General features: G+C 41.2%; 1 protein-coding gene across 1 annotated transcript in view; it reads left to right on the forward strand.

Moving 5' to 3' along the window:
• CNTNAP2 (contactin associated protein 2) overlaps positions 1–16879 on the forward strand; it is a 1390705-nt gene that overhangs the window by 769160 nt on the left and 604666 nt on the right. The window contains exon 9 of the mRNA XM_075271239.1: positions 13086–13235. Within this exon, the coding sequence (XP_075127340.1) occupies positions 13086–13235 (150 nt within the window). The remainder of the gene's footprint in view (positions 1–13085; positions 13236–16879) is intronic.

Genomic DNA, 16879 nt, shown 5'->3' on the forward strand with positions numbered 1-16879 from the left:
TCCTTCCCTTCCATGCACTGCCGTGTGCCCAAAAATCAGTTTACACCCACATGTGGGGTATTTCTGTGCACGGGAGAAATTGCACAATAAACTGTCAGATGCATTTTCTCCTTTAACCCTTTGTGAATGTGTTAATTTTGGGTCTAAATGAATGTATTAGTGAAAAAAAATGAAATGTCTAAATTTCACTGCCATATTATTTTTATTCTTATGAAATGCTTAAAGGGTTAACAAACATCCCAAATGCTGTTTTGAATAATTTGAGGGGTGCAGTTTTGAAAATGGGGTAATTTATGGGGGTTTCTATTATACAGGCCTTTACAATTACTTTCAGAACTGAAGTGATCCCTAAAAAATTGGTTTGGAGAATTTTCTTGTAAATCTGGAAAATTGCTGTTACACTTGTAAGCCTTGTGACGTCCAAAATAAATTAAAAGACAATCAAAATATGATGCCAATATAAAGCAGAGATATGGGAGATAATATTTATTCATGTATTTGGATGGTATGACTATCTGCCTGAAAAGCAGATAATTTCACATTTTGAAAATTGCAATTTTTTTCAAATTTCCATCAAATTTCCTAGTTTTTTTATAAATAAATGCAAAAATATTGATTAGTGTTTACCACTAACATGAAGTATAATGTGTTACAAGAAAACAATCTCAAATTCATTTGTGTAAGTTAAAGCGTCTCAAAGTTATTGCCATTTAAAGTGACACATGTCAGTTTTGAAAAAAGAGGCCTGGTCTTTAACATACTTTTGGGCCTGGTCCTTAACCGGTTAAATTAAAGATCTATCTCAACCACTTCAGTATTGAACCAATTTCTGATTCAGGACCAGATACATTTTCAGATATTTTGTATGTGTTATTATGTGTTGTTATCATTTGCATTATTCAACTGATTTCTGCATCTTTAGTCGGTGACATATGGCGCTTTATTTTTGTGTTTTTATTTTTGCATATATTTTAATTTTATTTATATCCAGGAAAATATAAACAAAAGAGAAGGGAAAACTCATAAAATGTGAGATCTACAGGGAGGGAAAAACAGTCCACCTCTCGGAACAGTGTCTGGGAGGTTGTGGTGGCTGCTGCACGCTATGGTGATCTGATAGGGACAGCAATGGATCCCTCCGTATGTTGTAGAGGTCCTAATTAGATAATTAATTAACAGGCCTAGATGGACTACAGCCATCTTTCTTTTAAGCCTGGAGAACTGATTAAAGACACAAGATGGTAGTGTATCAAAAGAGTTCTGATTTTATTATAAGAAAAAGGTAGTTTAAATACATTACAGACAAAGAGCTGGCTTGGCTATTCTAATCAGTATACAACATGATTGGTTATAGAGATATAAGACAAGCCTGGCACATGGCTATTGGCTGAGGCCTGATATGATCTGCATCTCATTATAGCTTTCCACACTGGGATGGACTTTCCCATGAAACAAAGAAGGATTCAAAATACTTATGTGAGCTAACATCCCAGACTATGTCTATATGTATATATCATGGCAAAAGAGATAAGATGACATGTTCCATAGACCCTGTGTCTATACACTCTAAGTGACCTTCATATACCATAAAATATGACAGAGTGCCCAGATACCATAAGATTAATACTTTTGTTGGTTATGTGTCCATACATCATGTAAAGGAGATAAGAGATATACAAAGTCAGCTGCATCTTCTCAAAATGAGGCCCTTGAGAGATAATGATTAGCAACCTATGCATTAACGTTCATTATCACATTCCTTAAAGTCTAACAAAGGGCCTCCTTGACTTAAGAAGAAAAAACACATACTTATACAGTTTATATGTGAAAGAGTACAAGATGGCTGCCAAAATACAAAGATGGAGGACTTAACTCTAACAGATCATAAACAGATCAAGCAACTGCCAGAGTCTATGGATGGAAGGCTTTTGAGTGTCATTGTGTTTCGAATGTCAGAAATGTTTATTTCTAAATTTTATGTTGCTATATTGGTTTACCTGGTGAAAAGAAACAAGTGAGATGGCTATAGATTTGGTTTTTATTAAGTAGCCTAATAATTCTGCACAGTAATAGTTACCTGCACAAACAAATATTCTCCTAAGATAGCCAAATCTAAAAAAAAAAAAACCACTCTAACTTCCAAAAATATTAAGCTTTGGTATGTATGAGTCTTTTGGGTTGATTGAGAACATAGTTGTTGAACATTAACCCCTTCCTTCAGATGGCATTTTTTGATTTTTGTTTTTCGTTTTTGACTCCCCTCCTTCTAAACCCCATAACTTTTTTATTTCTCCGCTCCCAGAGCCTTATGAAGTCTTAATCTTTGCGGGACAAATTTTCTTCATGATGCTACCATTAATTATTCTGTATAATGTACTGGGAAGCTGGAAAAAAATTCAGAATGGGGGGAATTTGAAGAAAAAATGCATTTCTGTGACTTTCTTACGGGCTTCGGTTTTACGGCGTTCATTGTGCAGCCAAAATGACATGTCTTTTGTATTCTGTGTTTTGGGATGATTCTGGGGATACCAAATTTATATGGTTTTGTTTGCATTTTAACCCCTTAAAAAAAATCCAAAACTGTGTTGAAATTTTTTTTTTTTTTTAAAAAGTCGCCATATTCTGACAGCCGTAACTTTTTTATACGTCCGTGTATGGGAATGTATAGGGCGTCTTTTTTTGCGAGGCTGGGTGTACTTTTTAGTTCTACCATTTTCGGGAAATTCTATTGTTTTGATCACTTTTTATTCAAGTTTTTATCAGAATCAAAACAGTGAAAAAAACGGCGGTTTGGCACTTTTGACTATTTTCCCCGCTACAGCATTTTCCGTACAGGAAAAATATTTTTATAGATTTTTAGAGCGGGCGATTTCAGACACGGTGATACCTAACATGTATGTATTTCACTACTTTTATGTGTGTTCTAGGGAAAATTTATATTTTTTTTACTTTTTTTTTAAAAAAATTAGCATTTATTAGACCCCCTAGGGGTCTTGAACCCCAGGGGGTCTGATCACTAATGCAATGCATTACAATGCTAATGCATTGCAATGCATTGAAAAATACCGGCACTTTTATTTCAGGCTAGCATTAGCATAGCCTGAAATAGAAGCAATGTAATGACAAGCCGTGGAGCCTTCACAAGGCTCCCGGCTGTCATAGTAACGTGACGTCGGCCCCGGAGCTTACTCTGGGTGCCGGCGATCACCAGGAAAATGGCGGCGCCCATGTGCCGCTGGGAAAATGGCACCTCAGTCAGCTTTGACTGAGGTGCCAGAAGAGTTAATGCCTCCAATCAGTCCGGGGACTGATCGGAGACAGTAGCACTGGTTGTCTACTGCGTAAAGCAGTAGACACCTGGTGGCTATGGCAGCCGCCCGACTCCCGGGCAGTCACCATAGTTACACACCCAGCATGCGCCGTACTAGTACGGCGGATGTTGAGAATCCTCTCAAATATGACTTGCACACAGTGTACAATGACATATGTCACCCGAAGGTTCCCATATATGTTTTTACTAGATGCCTGTTTATAGAAAAGCATAGTTGACTATGTTATACTTTACAGCACAAACATGTATACCGATATACATAGACCAGACAGAGGTAAAAGAAAACTCCTTTTGGTCTCTGTCATGCAAATTATGGCCTAATGATTAATTTGATGTATTTTCCTAGTTCATATAATGAGTTCTGCTCCAGTTTTAGATGCAAATTTTTAACTTGTGAAAATTCAAGTGTTTACTGAATAAACGAAATGTGGGACAATCATATTACAGATATAGCCATTGTGTTTCCACACCACACACTTTATATCAATGGAAAACAAACATATGTTGGCAAAATACGGACATTTGTTTGGCTGCTGCAACATCTTTATATTGGCTAGTAGAAATATTGACATCAGTTATTACTGTATACAACTTTGGGTACCTGGGAATTAGAAGGGCTTACCTAGGGAAGGTGCAGGAAAGAGCAACCAAGGTAATGAAGTTAATGGCTGGACTATCATACAAAATAGGATACCAAGCTGCAGTTTAGTTAAAAAAAAAAAAAAAAAAAAAAAGGTGCCCAGAGGGAACATGTCTTTTTAATGTTGTTTTTTTTTTTTTTTTTTTTTTTTATCCAGGCCTGCAAAGAAGGTTAAGGGGAAATCTAGTGGTAGGAAGGTTTCACCATTGTAATATCATTGTAAGAGCAGTGAGTATAAGGAACTCTCAAATGATTGTAATTGGTGAAAGGTCTGGACAGACAGCAAACCAGTTCAGCACCCAAGCTATTCTTCTACAATGCCATCCTATAGTGATGCATTCAGTATGTGGGTTATCATTGCCTTGTAATATGCAAGGCCTTTTTTGAAAAAGTTGTAGCCTGGATGGGAGCATATATTGTTCCCAAACCTCTATATACTCCTCAGCATTGATATTGCCTCCAGGATGTATAGGCAGCCAATACTACAGGTACTAATACAACCCCATAAGATCAGGCATGCTTTTGAACTGTGGTCTAATAACAAGCTGGATAGTCCCTTTTCTCTTGAGTACATAGGACACAGTGTCTGTGGTTTCCATGAATAACTTAAAATTTTGATTAATCTGACCACAGAACAGTTTCCATTTAGCCACAATCCCTTTTCAACTTTGGTCCAGAGAAGATGGTGGCATTTCAGGTTTCTCCTGATTTATGACTTCTTCTTTTTGTGTTAAAGCTTTAAACTGCATTTGTGGATTGAGAAACAAACCAGAAAATGAACTTGGTAGTATTCCTGAGCCCATGCATGCTTTGCAATTCATACATGTTTTTAATCCAGTATTGCCTAAAGGTCCGTAGATGACAAGCATCCAGTAATTAACTGTTGGACTTGTCCCTTGTGTAACAATTGCAGATGCAGGGAATGCAATTGCAACCAGGTGCAGAGGGGTCGGAGGCCCACAGCCAGTTTGGCAGGGTCCCACAGCATCATGACAGCAGTCACAAAAAGCCGGATTGGCTGACTGCAGTCCCCCTGCTAAAAATATTACCTATCCAGCAGCAGAGATCGGCACGCATCTCAATTGCCTGTAGAGGTTACCAATCTGAACTCTCAAGGCAGTGTTGCTGATCTCTGCTGCCAGTCATGAATTATATGTACAATGGAGACAGCGCCAGGGCTTCAGGCTTTCCCCAACTGTTGTCTTCTGCTGGAGTGGGGATCCCTCAGTGGATAACCCTTTTAAAGGATTATTCCATTTACCTGAATAGGTTAAGAGATCAGTGGGGGTCCAACACTTGGGGTCCCTGCTGTTCATTTGTTTTTGGTGCTTTTGCAAGTGCCAAGACCCCTTCATATTTACATTTCACACCATATATTTTATCATGGCTGTGTGATGTTGAGCCTCATCCTATAGAAGCAAACATTGCAAGGTCTCTATAAATTACACAGTGTAATGTACATAGTGAAGGGATCACTGCGGGACCATCACTGATCTCTTATCGATGAACTATCCTGAGAATAGTAAGGAACTGGAATAATTCTTTAAAGGGGTTGCTTCACGTTTTAAAAATTGATGGCTCTCAGTTTTAGATTGATGGGGTCCAATCGTTAGGACACCCACTGATCAGCTCCTAGCATTTATATGCAGGGCGTTGCACTGATTAATCACTGAGTTCTTGATCTCATTGGTTATGAATACAGTAACTGTATCCCTTTAACATCTAATGGACAGTGCTGCAGTAGCAATACTCACTAATATCAAGAATAGAGAGATGAAGAAGGAGATCTTAGTCAAAGTTTGTACTGTGGCCCACAAGAGAGGCTGCCACTGGCCTTGTACTCATAGATTTCTCCAGATTCTCTGAAACTTTTGGTTATATTATGTGTTATTGAAAGTCTTTGCAATTTTGTGTCGAGGAACATTGTTCTGAAATGGTTCTAACAGTTTTAGATGTAGTTTTTCACAGACTGTGAACCTCTAACCATCTTTGCTTCTGAGAGGCTCTGCCTCTCTAACATTCTCTTTACACACAGTCAAGAGACTTGACTTGAAAATTGACCCTCTAGATGTTTTTTCTTAAGAACACCTATTTTTACAGCCTTTTCGTTAACCTGTCCCAACTTTTTTCAGATGTGCTGCTGCCATCAATTTCTAGATAAGGGCAGGTTCATAAAAAACGGTTTAGTCGCGGAGAGGCACAAGATGCTCATGGGCGGTCACTTTTCAAACCCATTCAAGTGAATGGGTTTGAAAACTAACCACCAGGATTCCGTCTTGTGTCTAGTTTCTCTTGACAGAAGACGGGAACCCGAAAGTGGAGACCGGGCGCAGGTGTGAACCCACCCTAAGTTAATTTTTTTAAAAATAAAATTGGAAAAATGTCCAGCCATCAACTTCTGATATGTTTTTATAGAAATATTTGTAGAAGTGAAATAAACTACAAGTCTCCTAACACAATATTAGTAAGAGATTATGATATAAGCAGGTTAATTAAAGATGTTAATATTCAGGTCTGTGAATTCTAGGACATGTTTATGCCTTTAGTACTATATATATCCTTTACAAGGAAAATAGGAAATATGTAACAGTGCAGCAGTGGGCTTGTCATTATTCTGCTTATCTTCTTGTTATAAGAGGGATTGATCCAGGGTCTGGGATCAGTGGCTAACCCCTCCTGAAATTTAATTGGAATAAAACTAAACTATGCATGCACGATACAGCTCAACAGCAGGATGAGAAAATGGAACAATTCCAAGACAAGACCCTTCAGGGAGTAGATACATTTATGCAATGCTAATAAGTTGGATACAAAATATGCATCTGTAAATTTCATACAAAAATTGGTTGCTTTGATGAAGCCTTATATTGGTGGTTTAGCATTCAAGGACACAAGGCAAAAAAGTAAAAATTCTTAGGTGATCTATGCTGAATTATATTATCAAGAACTATTATAATCTTGGTTAGAATATGTATATATAATACAAAACAAGGCAATGGAAATTAATATCTTTTGAGTTAATTGAAAAACTCCAAAGCTGGCATTATACATTAGATACCGTAACGGTTGGCCAAACTCTTGTTTAGCTAATAGCTACTGTGTTCCTCCACACACTCCCCCAATGTAGGGAGAGAAATATGGCCCTTGAGAGCAAAAGCTTCAGGCATATTGAAATCTACTCTCCAAATTCTTCAAGAGGTTGGTCATACACATTGGGCAGGCTATTGGCTAGCTATTGGCCAGCATTTACCTAATGTGTATAGCTAGATTATAGTAATTTCTTCTTTATTTTCATTATGTCTCTTCATTTACTTATTTAGACTTAAGGCCCTATTGGATGATCTGAAAGTCTGGGCAATTGTCAGGAAAAATAATGTATACAATTTCTTGTTCCCAATAATTGCGCTAAGAATGTTGTAACAAACTTACTAAGTAACTGCAACTGTTAAGGTAAGGAATTAATCTAGGCACATATGAAAAACTATGTTCTATCACCAACTAAAAATACTAGGACTGATCAAAAATGTAGAACACTAGAGAAGAGCGAGTAGTATTCGATCGAGTAGGTATTTGATCGAATACTACGGTATTCGAAATACTCGTACTCAATCGAACACTACTAGCTGTTCGAAGTTAGGATTCGATGCAGAACCAGCGTTGATTGGCAGAATGCTATACATTGCCAATCAATGCTGGTTCTTCTCTTACCTTTAGAAGTCTTCTCCCTGTGCAGCGTTCCCGCATCCTCTTCCGGCTCTGAATTCACTCTGCTTAGGCATCAGGCCTGGTCAGAGCCGACTGCGCATGCCCGCACATGCGCAGTCGGCTCTGCCTAGGCCCGATACCTAGCAGAGTGAATTCAAGGCCGGAAGAGGACGCGGGGAAGCTGCGCAGGGAGAAGAATCCAGCCCGACCCTCACTCATGGACTTGGTAAGTAGAATTTGATCGAATGTTGCCTACCCCTGAAACGAGCATTTCCCCCCATAGACTATAATGGGGTTTGAAACCCGTTCGAACAGTCGAACAGTGTGCGGCTGTTCGAATCGGATTTCGAACCTCAAACATTTTAGTGTTCGCTCATCTCTATAGAACACCTCTGTGGTTGCAAAAGGTATGTGTTAGTGCAAATAAAATAGCACTTATAATATCACCATGATAGTTGGTCAGCTGCAAATTGTCAATAGTAGATTGCCATATAAAATTAGAGATGCCAACTAGAGTTGATTCGAACAGTATTAGGTTATTAGTATTAGGTATTAGTTTTAGGTATTAGTATTAGGTATTAGTATTTAGGTATTAGTATTAGGTTATTAGTATTAGGTAGTTTTGAATACCTCGCTCTCATAGGAATGGACGGGTGCAGGCGAAAAGCAAGGGGTTAAGCACCGTAAGCCGGCGCCGGTCGCTCCCATTCATTCCTATGGAGCGAGGTACTTGAAACTGCAGTTTCGAATACTATTCGCTCATCTCTAATGCCAACAATAAATGCAGCTGAATGGGTCAGGAGCGATGGTGGTGGCTGAGTGGTAAGCACTGTTGTAACACTGGGACCCTGGATTGAAATAAGAACAATTACCCTATCTGCAAGGAATTTGTATATGTGTTCCATGTCTGCAAGGAATTTGTACTGTATATATGTGCCGTGTCTATAAGGAATTTGTATACATCCTGTATGATATACTACTAGGGAATATAGATTGTGAGCCCCACTGGGGACAGTGAGTGATGACAACATGTGCAAAGCACTGCATAATATGTTGGTGCTATGTAAGTAATATCAATGAAAACAAATCATTCCTCCCCCATTCACTTGGTATATACCTCTGTAATTAGAGATCAACATGTTTGTTGTCTATTGGGGTGCATTAATAAGGACTAGAGATGAGCGAAACTCTCAAGATTCGATTTTGTGTTTGGGTTCAACTGCTCAGCTCCTGTTTCGTTTCAGTACAAACTTCACTTTAAACTGGCTTAAAACATGTTGTAGAATACTCTCTATTAGAGATGAGCGAACACTAAAATGTTCGAGGTTCGAAATTCGATTCGAACAGCCGCTCACTGTTCGAGTGTTCGAATGGGTTTCGAACCCCATTATAGTCTATGGGGAACATAAACTCGTTAAGGGGGAAACCCAAATTCGTGTCTGGAGGGTCACCAAGTCCACTATGACACCCCAGGAAATGATACCAACACCCTGGAATGACACTGGGACAGCAGGGGAAGCATGTCTGGGGGCATAAAAGTCACTTTATTTCATGGAAATCCCTGTCAGTTTGCGATTTTCGCAAGCTAACTTTTCCCCATAGAAATGCATTGGCCAGTGCTGATTGGCCAGAGTACGGAACTCGACCAATCAGCGCTGGCTCTGCTGGAGGAGGCGGAGTCTAAGATAGCTCCACACCAGTCTCCATTCAGGTCCGACCTTAGACTCCGCCTCCTCCGGCAGAGCCAGCGCTGATTGGCCGAAGGCTGGCCAATGCATTCCTATGCGAATGCAGACTTAGCAGTGCTGAGTCAGTTTTGCTCAACTACACATCTGATGCACACTCGGCACTGCTACATCAGATGTAGCAATCTGATGTAGCAGAGCCGAGGGTGCACTAGAACCCCTGTGCAAACTCAGTTCACGCTAATAGAATGCATTGGCCAGCGCTGATTGGCCAATGCATTCTATTAGCCCGATGAAGTAGAGCTGAATGTGTGTGCTAAGCACACACATTCAGCACTGCTTCATCAAGCCAATACAATGCATTAGCCAGTGCTGATTGGCCAGAGTACGGAATTCGGCCAATCAGCGCTGGCTCTGCTGGAGGAGGCGGAGTCTAAGATCGCTCCACACCAGTCTCCATTCAGGTCCGACCTTAGACTCCGCCTCCTCCGGCAGAGCCAGCGCTGATTGGCCGAAGGCTGGCCAATGCATTCCTATGCGAATGCAGACTTAGCAGTGCTGAGTCAGTTTTGCTCAACTACACATCTGATGCACACTCGGCACTGCTACATCAGATGTAGCAATCTGATGTAGCAGAGCCGAGGGTGCACTAGAACCCCTGTGCAAACTCAGTTCACACTAATAGAATGCATTGGCCAGCGCTGATTGGCCAATGCATTCTATTAGCCCGATGAAGTAGAGCTGAATGTGTGTGCTAAGCACACACATTCAGCACTGCTTCATCAAGCCAATACAATGCATTAGCCAGTGCTGATTGGCCAGAGTACGGAATTCGGCCAATCAGCGCTGGCTCTGCTGGAGGAGGCGGAGTCTAAGGTCGGACCTGAATGGAGACTGGTGTGGAGCGATCTTAGACTCCGCCTCCTCCAGCAGAGCCAGCGCTGATTGGCCGAATTCCGTACTCTGGCCAATCAGCACTGGCTAATGCATTGTATTGGCGTGATGAAGCAGTGCTGAATGTGTGTGCTTAGCACACACATTCAGCTCTACTTCATCGGGCTAATAGAATGCATTGGCCAGCGCTGATTGGCCGAATTCCGTACTCTGGCCAATCAGTGCTGGCCAATGCATTCTATTAGCTTGATGAAGCAGAGTGTGCACAAGGGTTCAAGCGCACCCTCGGCTCTGATGTAGCAGAGCCGAGGCTGCACAAGGGTTCAAGCGCACCCTCGGCTCTGATGTAGGAGAGCCGAGGGTGCACTTGAACCCTTGTGCAGCCTCGGCTCTGCTACATCAGAGCCGAGGGTGCGCTTGAACCCTTGTGCACACTCTGCTTCATCAAGCTAATAGAATGCATTGGCCAGCGCTGATTGGCCAATGTATTCTATTAGCCTGATGAAGTAGAGCTGAATGTGTGTGCTAAGCACACACATTCAGCTCTACTTCATCGGGCTAATAGAATGCATTGGCCAGCGCTGATTGGCCAGAGTACGGAACTCGACCAATCAGCGCTGGCTCTGCTGGAGGAGGCGGAGTCTAAGATCGCTCCACACCAGTCTCCATTCAGGTCCGACCTTAGACTCCGCCTCCTCCAGCAGAGCCAGCGCTGATTGGCCGAATTCCGTACTCTGGCCAATCAGCACTGGCTAATGCATTGTATTGGCGTGATGAAGCAGTGCTGAATGTGTGTGCTTAGCACACACATTCAGCTCTACTTCATCGGGCTAATAGAATGCATTGGCCAATCAGCGCTGGCCAATGCATTCTATTAGTGTGAACTGAGTTTGCACAGGGGTTCTAGTGCACCCTCGGCTCTGCTACATCAGATTGCTACATCTGATGTAGCAGTGCCGAGTGTGCATCAGATGTGTAGTTGAGCAAAACTGACTCAGCACTGCTAAGTCTGCATTCGCATAGGAATGCATTGGCCAGCCTTCGGCCAATCAGCGCTGGCTCTGCCGGAGGAGGCGGAGTCTAAGGTCGGACCTGAATGGAGACTGGTGTGGAGCGATCTTAGACTCCGCCTCCTCCAGCAGAGCCAGCGCTGATTGGTCGAGTTCCGTACTCTGGCCAATCAGCGCTGGCCAATGCATTCTATTAGCCCGATGAAGTAGAGCTGAATGTGTGTGCTTAGCACACACATTCAGCTCTACTTCATCAGGCTAATAGAATACATTGGCCAATCAGCGCTGGCCAATGCATTCTATTAGCTTGATGAAGCAGAGTGTGCACAAGGGTTCAAGCGCACCCTCGGCTCTGATGTAGCAGAGCTGAGGGTGCACAAGGGTTCAAGTGCACCCTCGGCTCTCCTACATCAGAGCCGAGGGTGCGCTTGAACCCTTGTGCAGCCTCGGCTCTGCTACATCAGAGCCGAGGGTGCGCTTGAACCCTTGTGCACACTCTGCTTCATCAAGCTAATAGAATGCATTGGCCAGCGCTGATTGGCCAGAGTACGGAATTCGGCCAATCAGCGCTGGCCAATGCATCCCTATGGGAAAAAGTTTATCTCACAAAAATCACAATTACACACCCGATAGAGCCCCAAAAAGTTATTTTTAATAACATTCCCCCCTAAATAAAGGTTATCCCTAGCTATCCCTGCCTGTACAGCTATCCCTGTCTCATAGTCACAAAGTTCACATTCTCATATGACCCGGATTTGAAATCCACTATTCGTCTAAAATGGAGGTCACCTGATTTCGGCAGCCAATGACTTTTTCCAATTTTTTTCAATGCCCCCAGTGTCGTAGTTCCTGTCCCACTTCCCCTGCGCTGTTATTGGTGCAAAAAAGGCGCCAGGGAAGGTGGGAGGGGAATCGAATTTTGGCGCACTTTACCACGTGGTGTTCGATTCGATTCGAACATGGCGAACACCCTGATATCCGATCGAACATGTGTTCGATAGAACACTGTTCGCTCATCTCTACTCTCTATATATTCTAGCTCTCTTAGAGCAGGTTCACATCTGCGCCCGGTCTACGGTTTAGTTAATCCGGACGGTTTCTGTCTTCTGCCCTGCAAAACTGGATAGGAGACGGAAACCCGGGGGCCAGTTTTCAAATCCATTCACTTGAATGGCTTTACAAAGGTGACTGCCCTTGTGCGTCTTCTGCCTGTCCACGGGGAAACTGTTTTTTTTTTTTAACCGGACATAAAGTGAATGGGTTTGAAAACTGACCGCCGGGTTTCCATCTACTGTCCAGTTTTGCGGGGCAGAAAACGGAAACCAGCTGGATTGGCTAAACACAAGACCAAACGTAGATGTGAACTCACCCTAACACAGTCGAACTAAAAAATGACATTATTATATTCTGGGGTGTCTTCCGACCCCATAGTATAATGAGTGGAGGCCCAAGAGTGGTGTAAAAAAAAAAAAAAAAAAAGATTCATATTAACCTTCCATACCTACCTCATGGCATGTGGTGCTCTCCTGGTGATGTCTGGTGATTTTCTGAGATGTTGTCCATATAATGGAGTTAAAAAAGGAAATCTTTTCTGTCAGAAAAATAAAAATCCCTTTCGTAGCATGACATTTTTTTTTATAAAAACAGCTAAAGGACTATGAACAATGAATATGTATTAAAATCAATTGGGACAAAGCAAATAAGTATTTTACAAGACATATTAAAAAGGAAATAACAGTATATTAATGTTATACGTTTCTTATATATATTTGTACATCATATATTTGGCGTCTTTATGTGATTTTCTCTTATATTCACAGGCTCTGGCCTCAATGACGGACAGTGGCATGAAGTACGATTCACAGCGGAGGAGAACTCTGCCATGTTAACTATTGATGGGGATGAAGCTTCATCTGTTAAAACAAATAGTCCTCTTCAGTTCCGAACTGGAAGTCATTATTTTTTTGGAGGTACTGTAAGACTTGAACTATTAAATTGTTTTATTTTGTAAAGATTTTTTTTTATTTTTTACATTTATTAACATCATTATACATATTATTACATAAGCAAGGTATTAACAATGCATGTACTGAAACAGAATGGTCTGGTTTGTTACTTACAGTGTATTGCTTCTGACAGTGTTGATTTATTGCCTTATTCTGTACAATAGTAGAGCATTATTTTACCAGGCATAGTACTGGCCAAAGAGCTATCTGACACTGGTGTGAACATGGTCCTGCATGTCCGATTTTGTGTCCGGTTAAAAGAAAACGGAGAGCACAAAACGTTCACCGGCGCTCACGGCTGGACACTTTTCAAAGCCATTCATTTAAATGGGTTTGAAAAATGCCTGCAGGTTTCCATTGCCTTCCCAATTTCGGGCAGGAAATGGAAACCTGCATAACGGAGACCCCGGGAGCAGATGTGAACGAGCCCTTACTTGCAAAGTGTCTCCTCCTCCCCATCCTTTCTCCTTAGACCTCTATGTTAAAAGTAATTCAGTCTGATAAATAGAAAACTAAATATTTACCCTGTCAGTCGAGAGACTAAAATGCCCCGACAACACCTCTCCCAAATAAAGCTGTGAGAGCCCTGTGGGCGTATGGCATTGTCAAGGGGCTTCCAGATCCTACTGTACCTTATGATATTTTTTGTTACATGGCATAGATCCATGTCACATCCATGACATATAGCCATGCTTGAAGGTTTTGATGTTCTAAGGACAGCTGTCTTGGAGTATTGTGATAGTGCCCTTGATATTGCCTTGTGCTTAGTGCTATGACATATATCCATGACGTGTTTCTATAAAACTTGTAAAGTTGTCTATTTATCAGAAACGCAAATAATACATTCTAAACCATAGAATGTGACTAAAACACCGATCAGTAAAAATGTGACTTACTGTATAGTCCTGCCACACTTTACCCGTAATATATACTCATCTTAACAGCTGATATAAGCTTATGCATATGTTCATAGGGTCAATGACTAAGAAAACTCCTTAAGGAGAGTGCCTTTGTAGGTATATGGAGACTTACGAGCCATTTTCACTCAACAGGGGGATTCTGGGGAATATCCAAATCTATTTTCCAGGATGTAATTAGAAAAACAATGCCTCTGCTCAATGCTTCTAGTTCATCTCCTTAAAGGGATTCTACCATTAAAAAACTTTTTTTTCTAGGCAACACGTCGGAATAGCCTTTAGAAAGGCTATTTGTCTCCTACTTTTGGAAGTGATCTCCGCCGCACCGTTCGTTCGAAATACTGGTTTGTACCGGTATGCTAATTAGTTCTCTCGCAGCGATGGGGGCGTCCCCCAGTGCAGGAGATGCGATGGGGGCGTCCCCACTGCTGCTTGAAAACCGACTCCAGCGCCGCCTTCTTCTGCATCCTCCCCTTCCTTCTTTGGCTTGACGTGGGACGCCTGCGCAGTACGCTCTGTTCGGTTTTCGAGCAGCAATAGGGACGTCCCCATCGCATCTCCTGCACTGGGGGACGCCCCCATCGCTGCGAGAGAACTAATTAGCATACCGGTACAAACCGTTATTTCGAACGAACGGCGTGGCGGAGGAGGTAGGAGACGAATAGCCTTTCTAAAGGCTATTCCGACGTGTTACCTAGAAAAAAAATGTTTTTTAATGGTAGAATCCCTTTAAACATCAGGCAAACTGATAGTCCCCCATCCAGCTCAGGAGGAGGCCAGCAACTCCTGTACAGCATTGCAGAGGTTTCAGCCTGCCTCCTGAGACTCATAAAGTGAGGGACCTGGGAGCACAGGAGAAGGAGCGCATGGCGCCACGGAGGCTCCGGCCCTGCTCCTGACACTTGGCTGGATTTGTCTGGATATGTATCCCAGGTTCAGAAGTGTTTCTCAAAGGTATCACAATGTGATATGCTAATTACCCTGTATGTTGATCAATTACAGATGTAGCAATTGATTAATTTAACTCTTTCACAGTAAAAGATATCACACCGCAAAAAGTCAGGTCATACTTTGGTCCATCTGTAAGTGTAAAATAAAAAAGTGATATTACTTGTTTTAAACAATCATTCAAAATTGCACTGAAATGGACTTATTGGAGTATGATATTCCTAAAGAAGATGACCACTAAATACTAATGTGGTCGGGCAATATATGTCACAGAAAATCTGGTCTCCTTAGAACAGTCTCCTTAAAGACGTGGTCTTGTGGAGTCTTGTGGTCTTATCTGTATTAGATAAGGGATCAAAACAACCAAATTACTCAATAAATAACACAAAGATTGTTCATATAAAATCATTTAAAATATGAAAGGTGTGAAATAAAATTTACCCTACAAAAATGTCTGGTTTACAGATGGAGTAAGTGGACTTAGAAATTTATGAATCTTTAATTTAATCCCCACTCTTTCTCCTTTTAGTAAGAAATGGAATAACAACATTGAACGATTTCCTCTGCTTAAAACATTCGAAAAGTCTGAAAAGAAACAGACAATGTATTCTTAGATATACAAACCATGTTTTCCATTCAAATACATTCTAAAGAGAGGTCTGGCAGACTATTGTAATCTCTTTTTGTGAAATATGTCTTAACTATTTCCTTAGATGAATGCTCTTCAGATTGGGACACAAAAATAACAGCATTTACATGTAGATGAAAGCACCTGCGGAGTATGCAAAGAGATGAAATATTTTGTGACTGTCACTAAGTCTATTCTTGCTCAGTGTCCTGAGGAGAAAATTGACAACTACTTGTTTAAGCTTTGAAAAATGAATTAATAATTTACAATGCCATAACACCCTATACATCGTAGCTGCTCGCAAAATACTTGACTGCAGGTTTGGAAAAGTTTGAATCAATATTCGCTCTCTGGAGTCTTAAAACTAGACCATCTTGTACTTTCTGACATGCTTGTGATTTGCATTATCTGAGGTGCTTTTCTGGCATTTAGAAGATATTTTCACATAAATTTTTAATTTATTTAATAAAAAGTGATCATTAAAAATCTTTTTATCTGCAGTTGCACATGCCATCCATATCCAGAAAGATACTTACTGGAGGGCTCGCTTGTGATGTTTTTGTTATGCAGATTCTAAGATGGTGTTCGTTTTTTAAAGTCAAGCTGAGCTCTAGAACACAGACATATTTAGGGGTGCCCTGTGCAAGAGGAGGGAGCGAAAAAGCCTTAGTCAGGGCATTTAGGTTTAGTGTTAGAGCTGTAAGTTTTAAGTATTTATTATTATTATTTATTCATTTGGCTTACTTGTATAGCGCCATCATATTCCGCAGCGCTTTACAGACCTTGGCAGTCACTGTCCCATATAGGGCTCACAATCTACATTCCTTATCAGTATGTCTTTGGAGTGTGGGAGGAAACCGGAGTACCCGGAGGAAACCCATGCACACACGGGGAGAACAAACAAACTCCTTGCAGATGTTGTCCTTGGCAGAATTCAAACTCAGGACTCCAGCACTACAAACTAAAGCTACTTTATGTCTTAGACATTTTCCGTAATGTAAATTACCCTCCTATATGTGACAGTTTTATTTGCTATTATTGAGTCTTTCTTTTTCCTATAAAATACCGTATATAGGAAGGTTTAGGTTCAAAGGGCTTGTTCACACAGCAGAATT

The sequence above is a fragment of the Leptodactylus fuscus genome, chromosome 4 (genome assembly GCF_031893055.1).
Source record: "Leptodactylus fuscus isolate aLepFus1 chromosome 4, aLepFus1.hap2, whole genome shotgun sequence".
NCBI lineage: Eukaryota > Metazoa > Chordata > Amphibia > Anura > Leptodactylidae > Leptodactylus > Leptodactylus fuscus.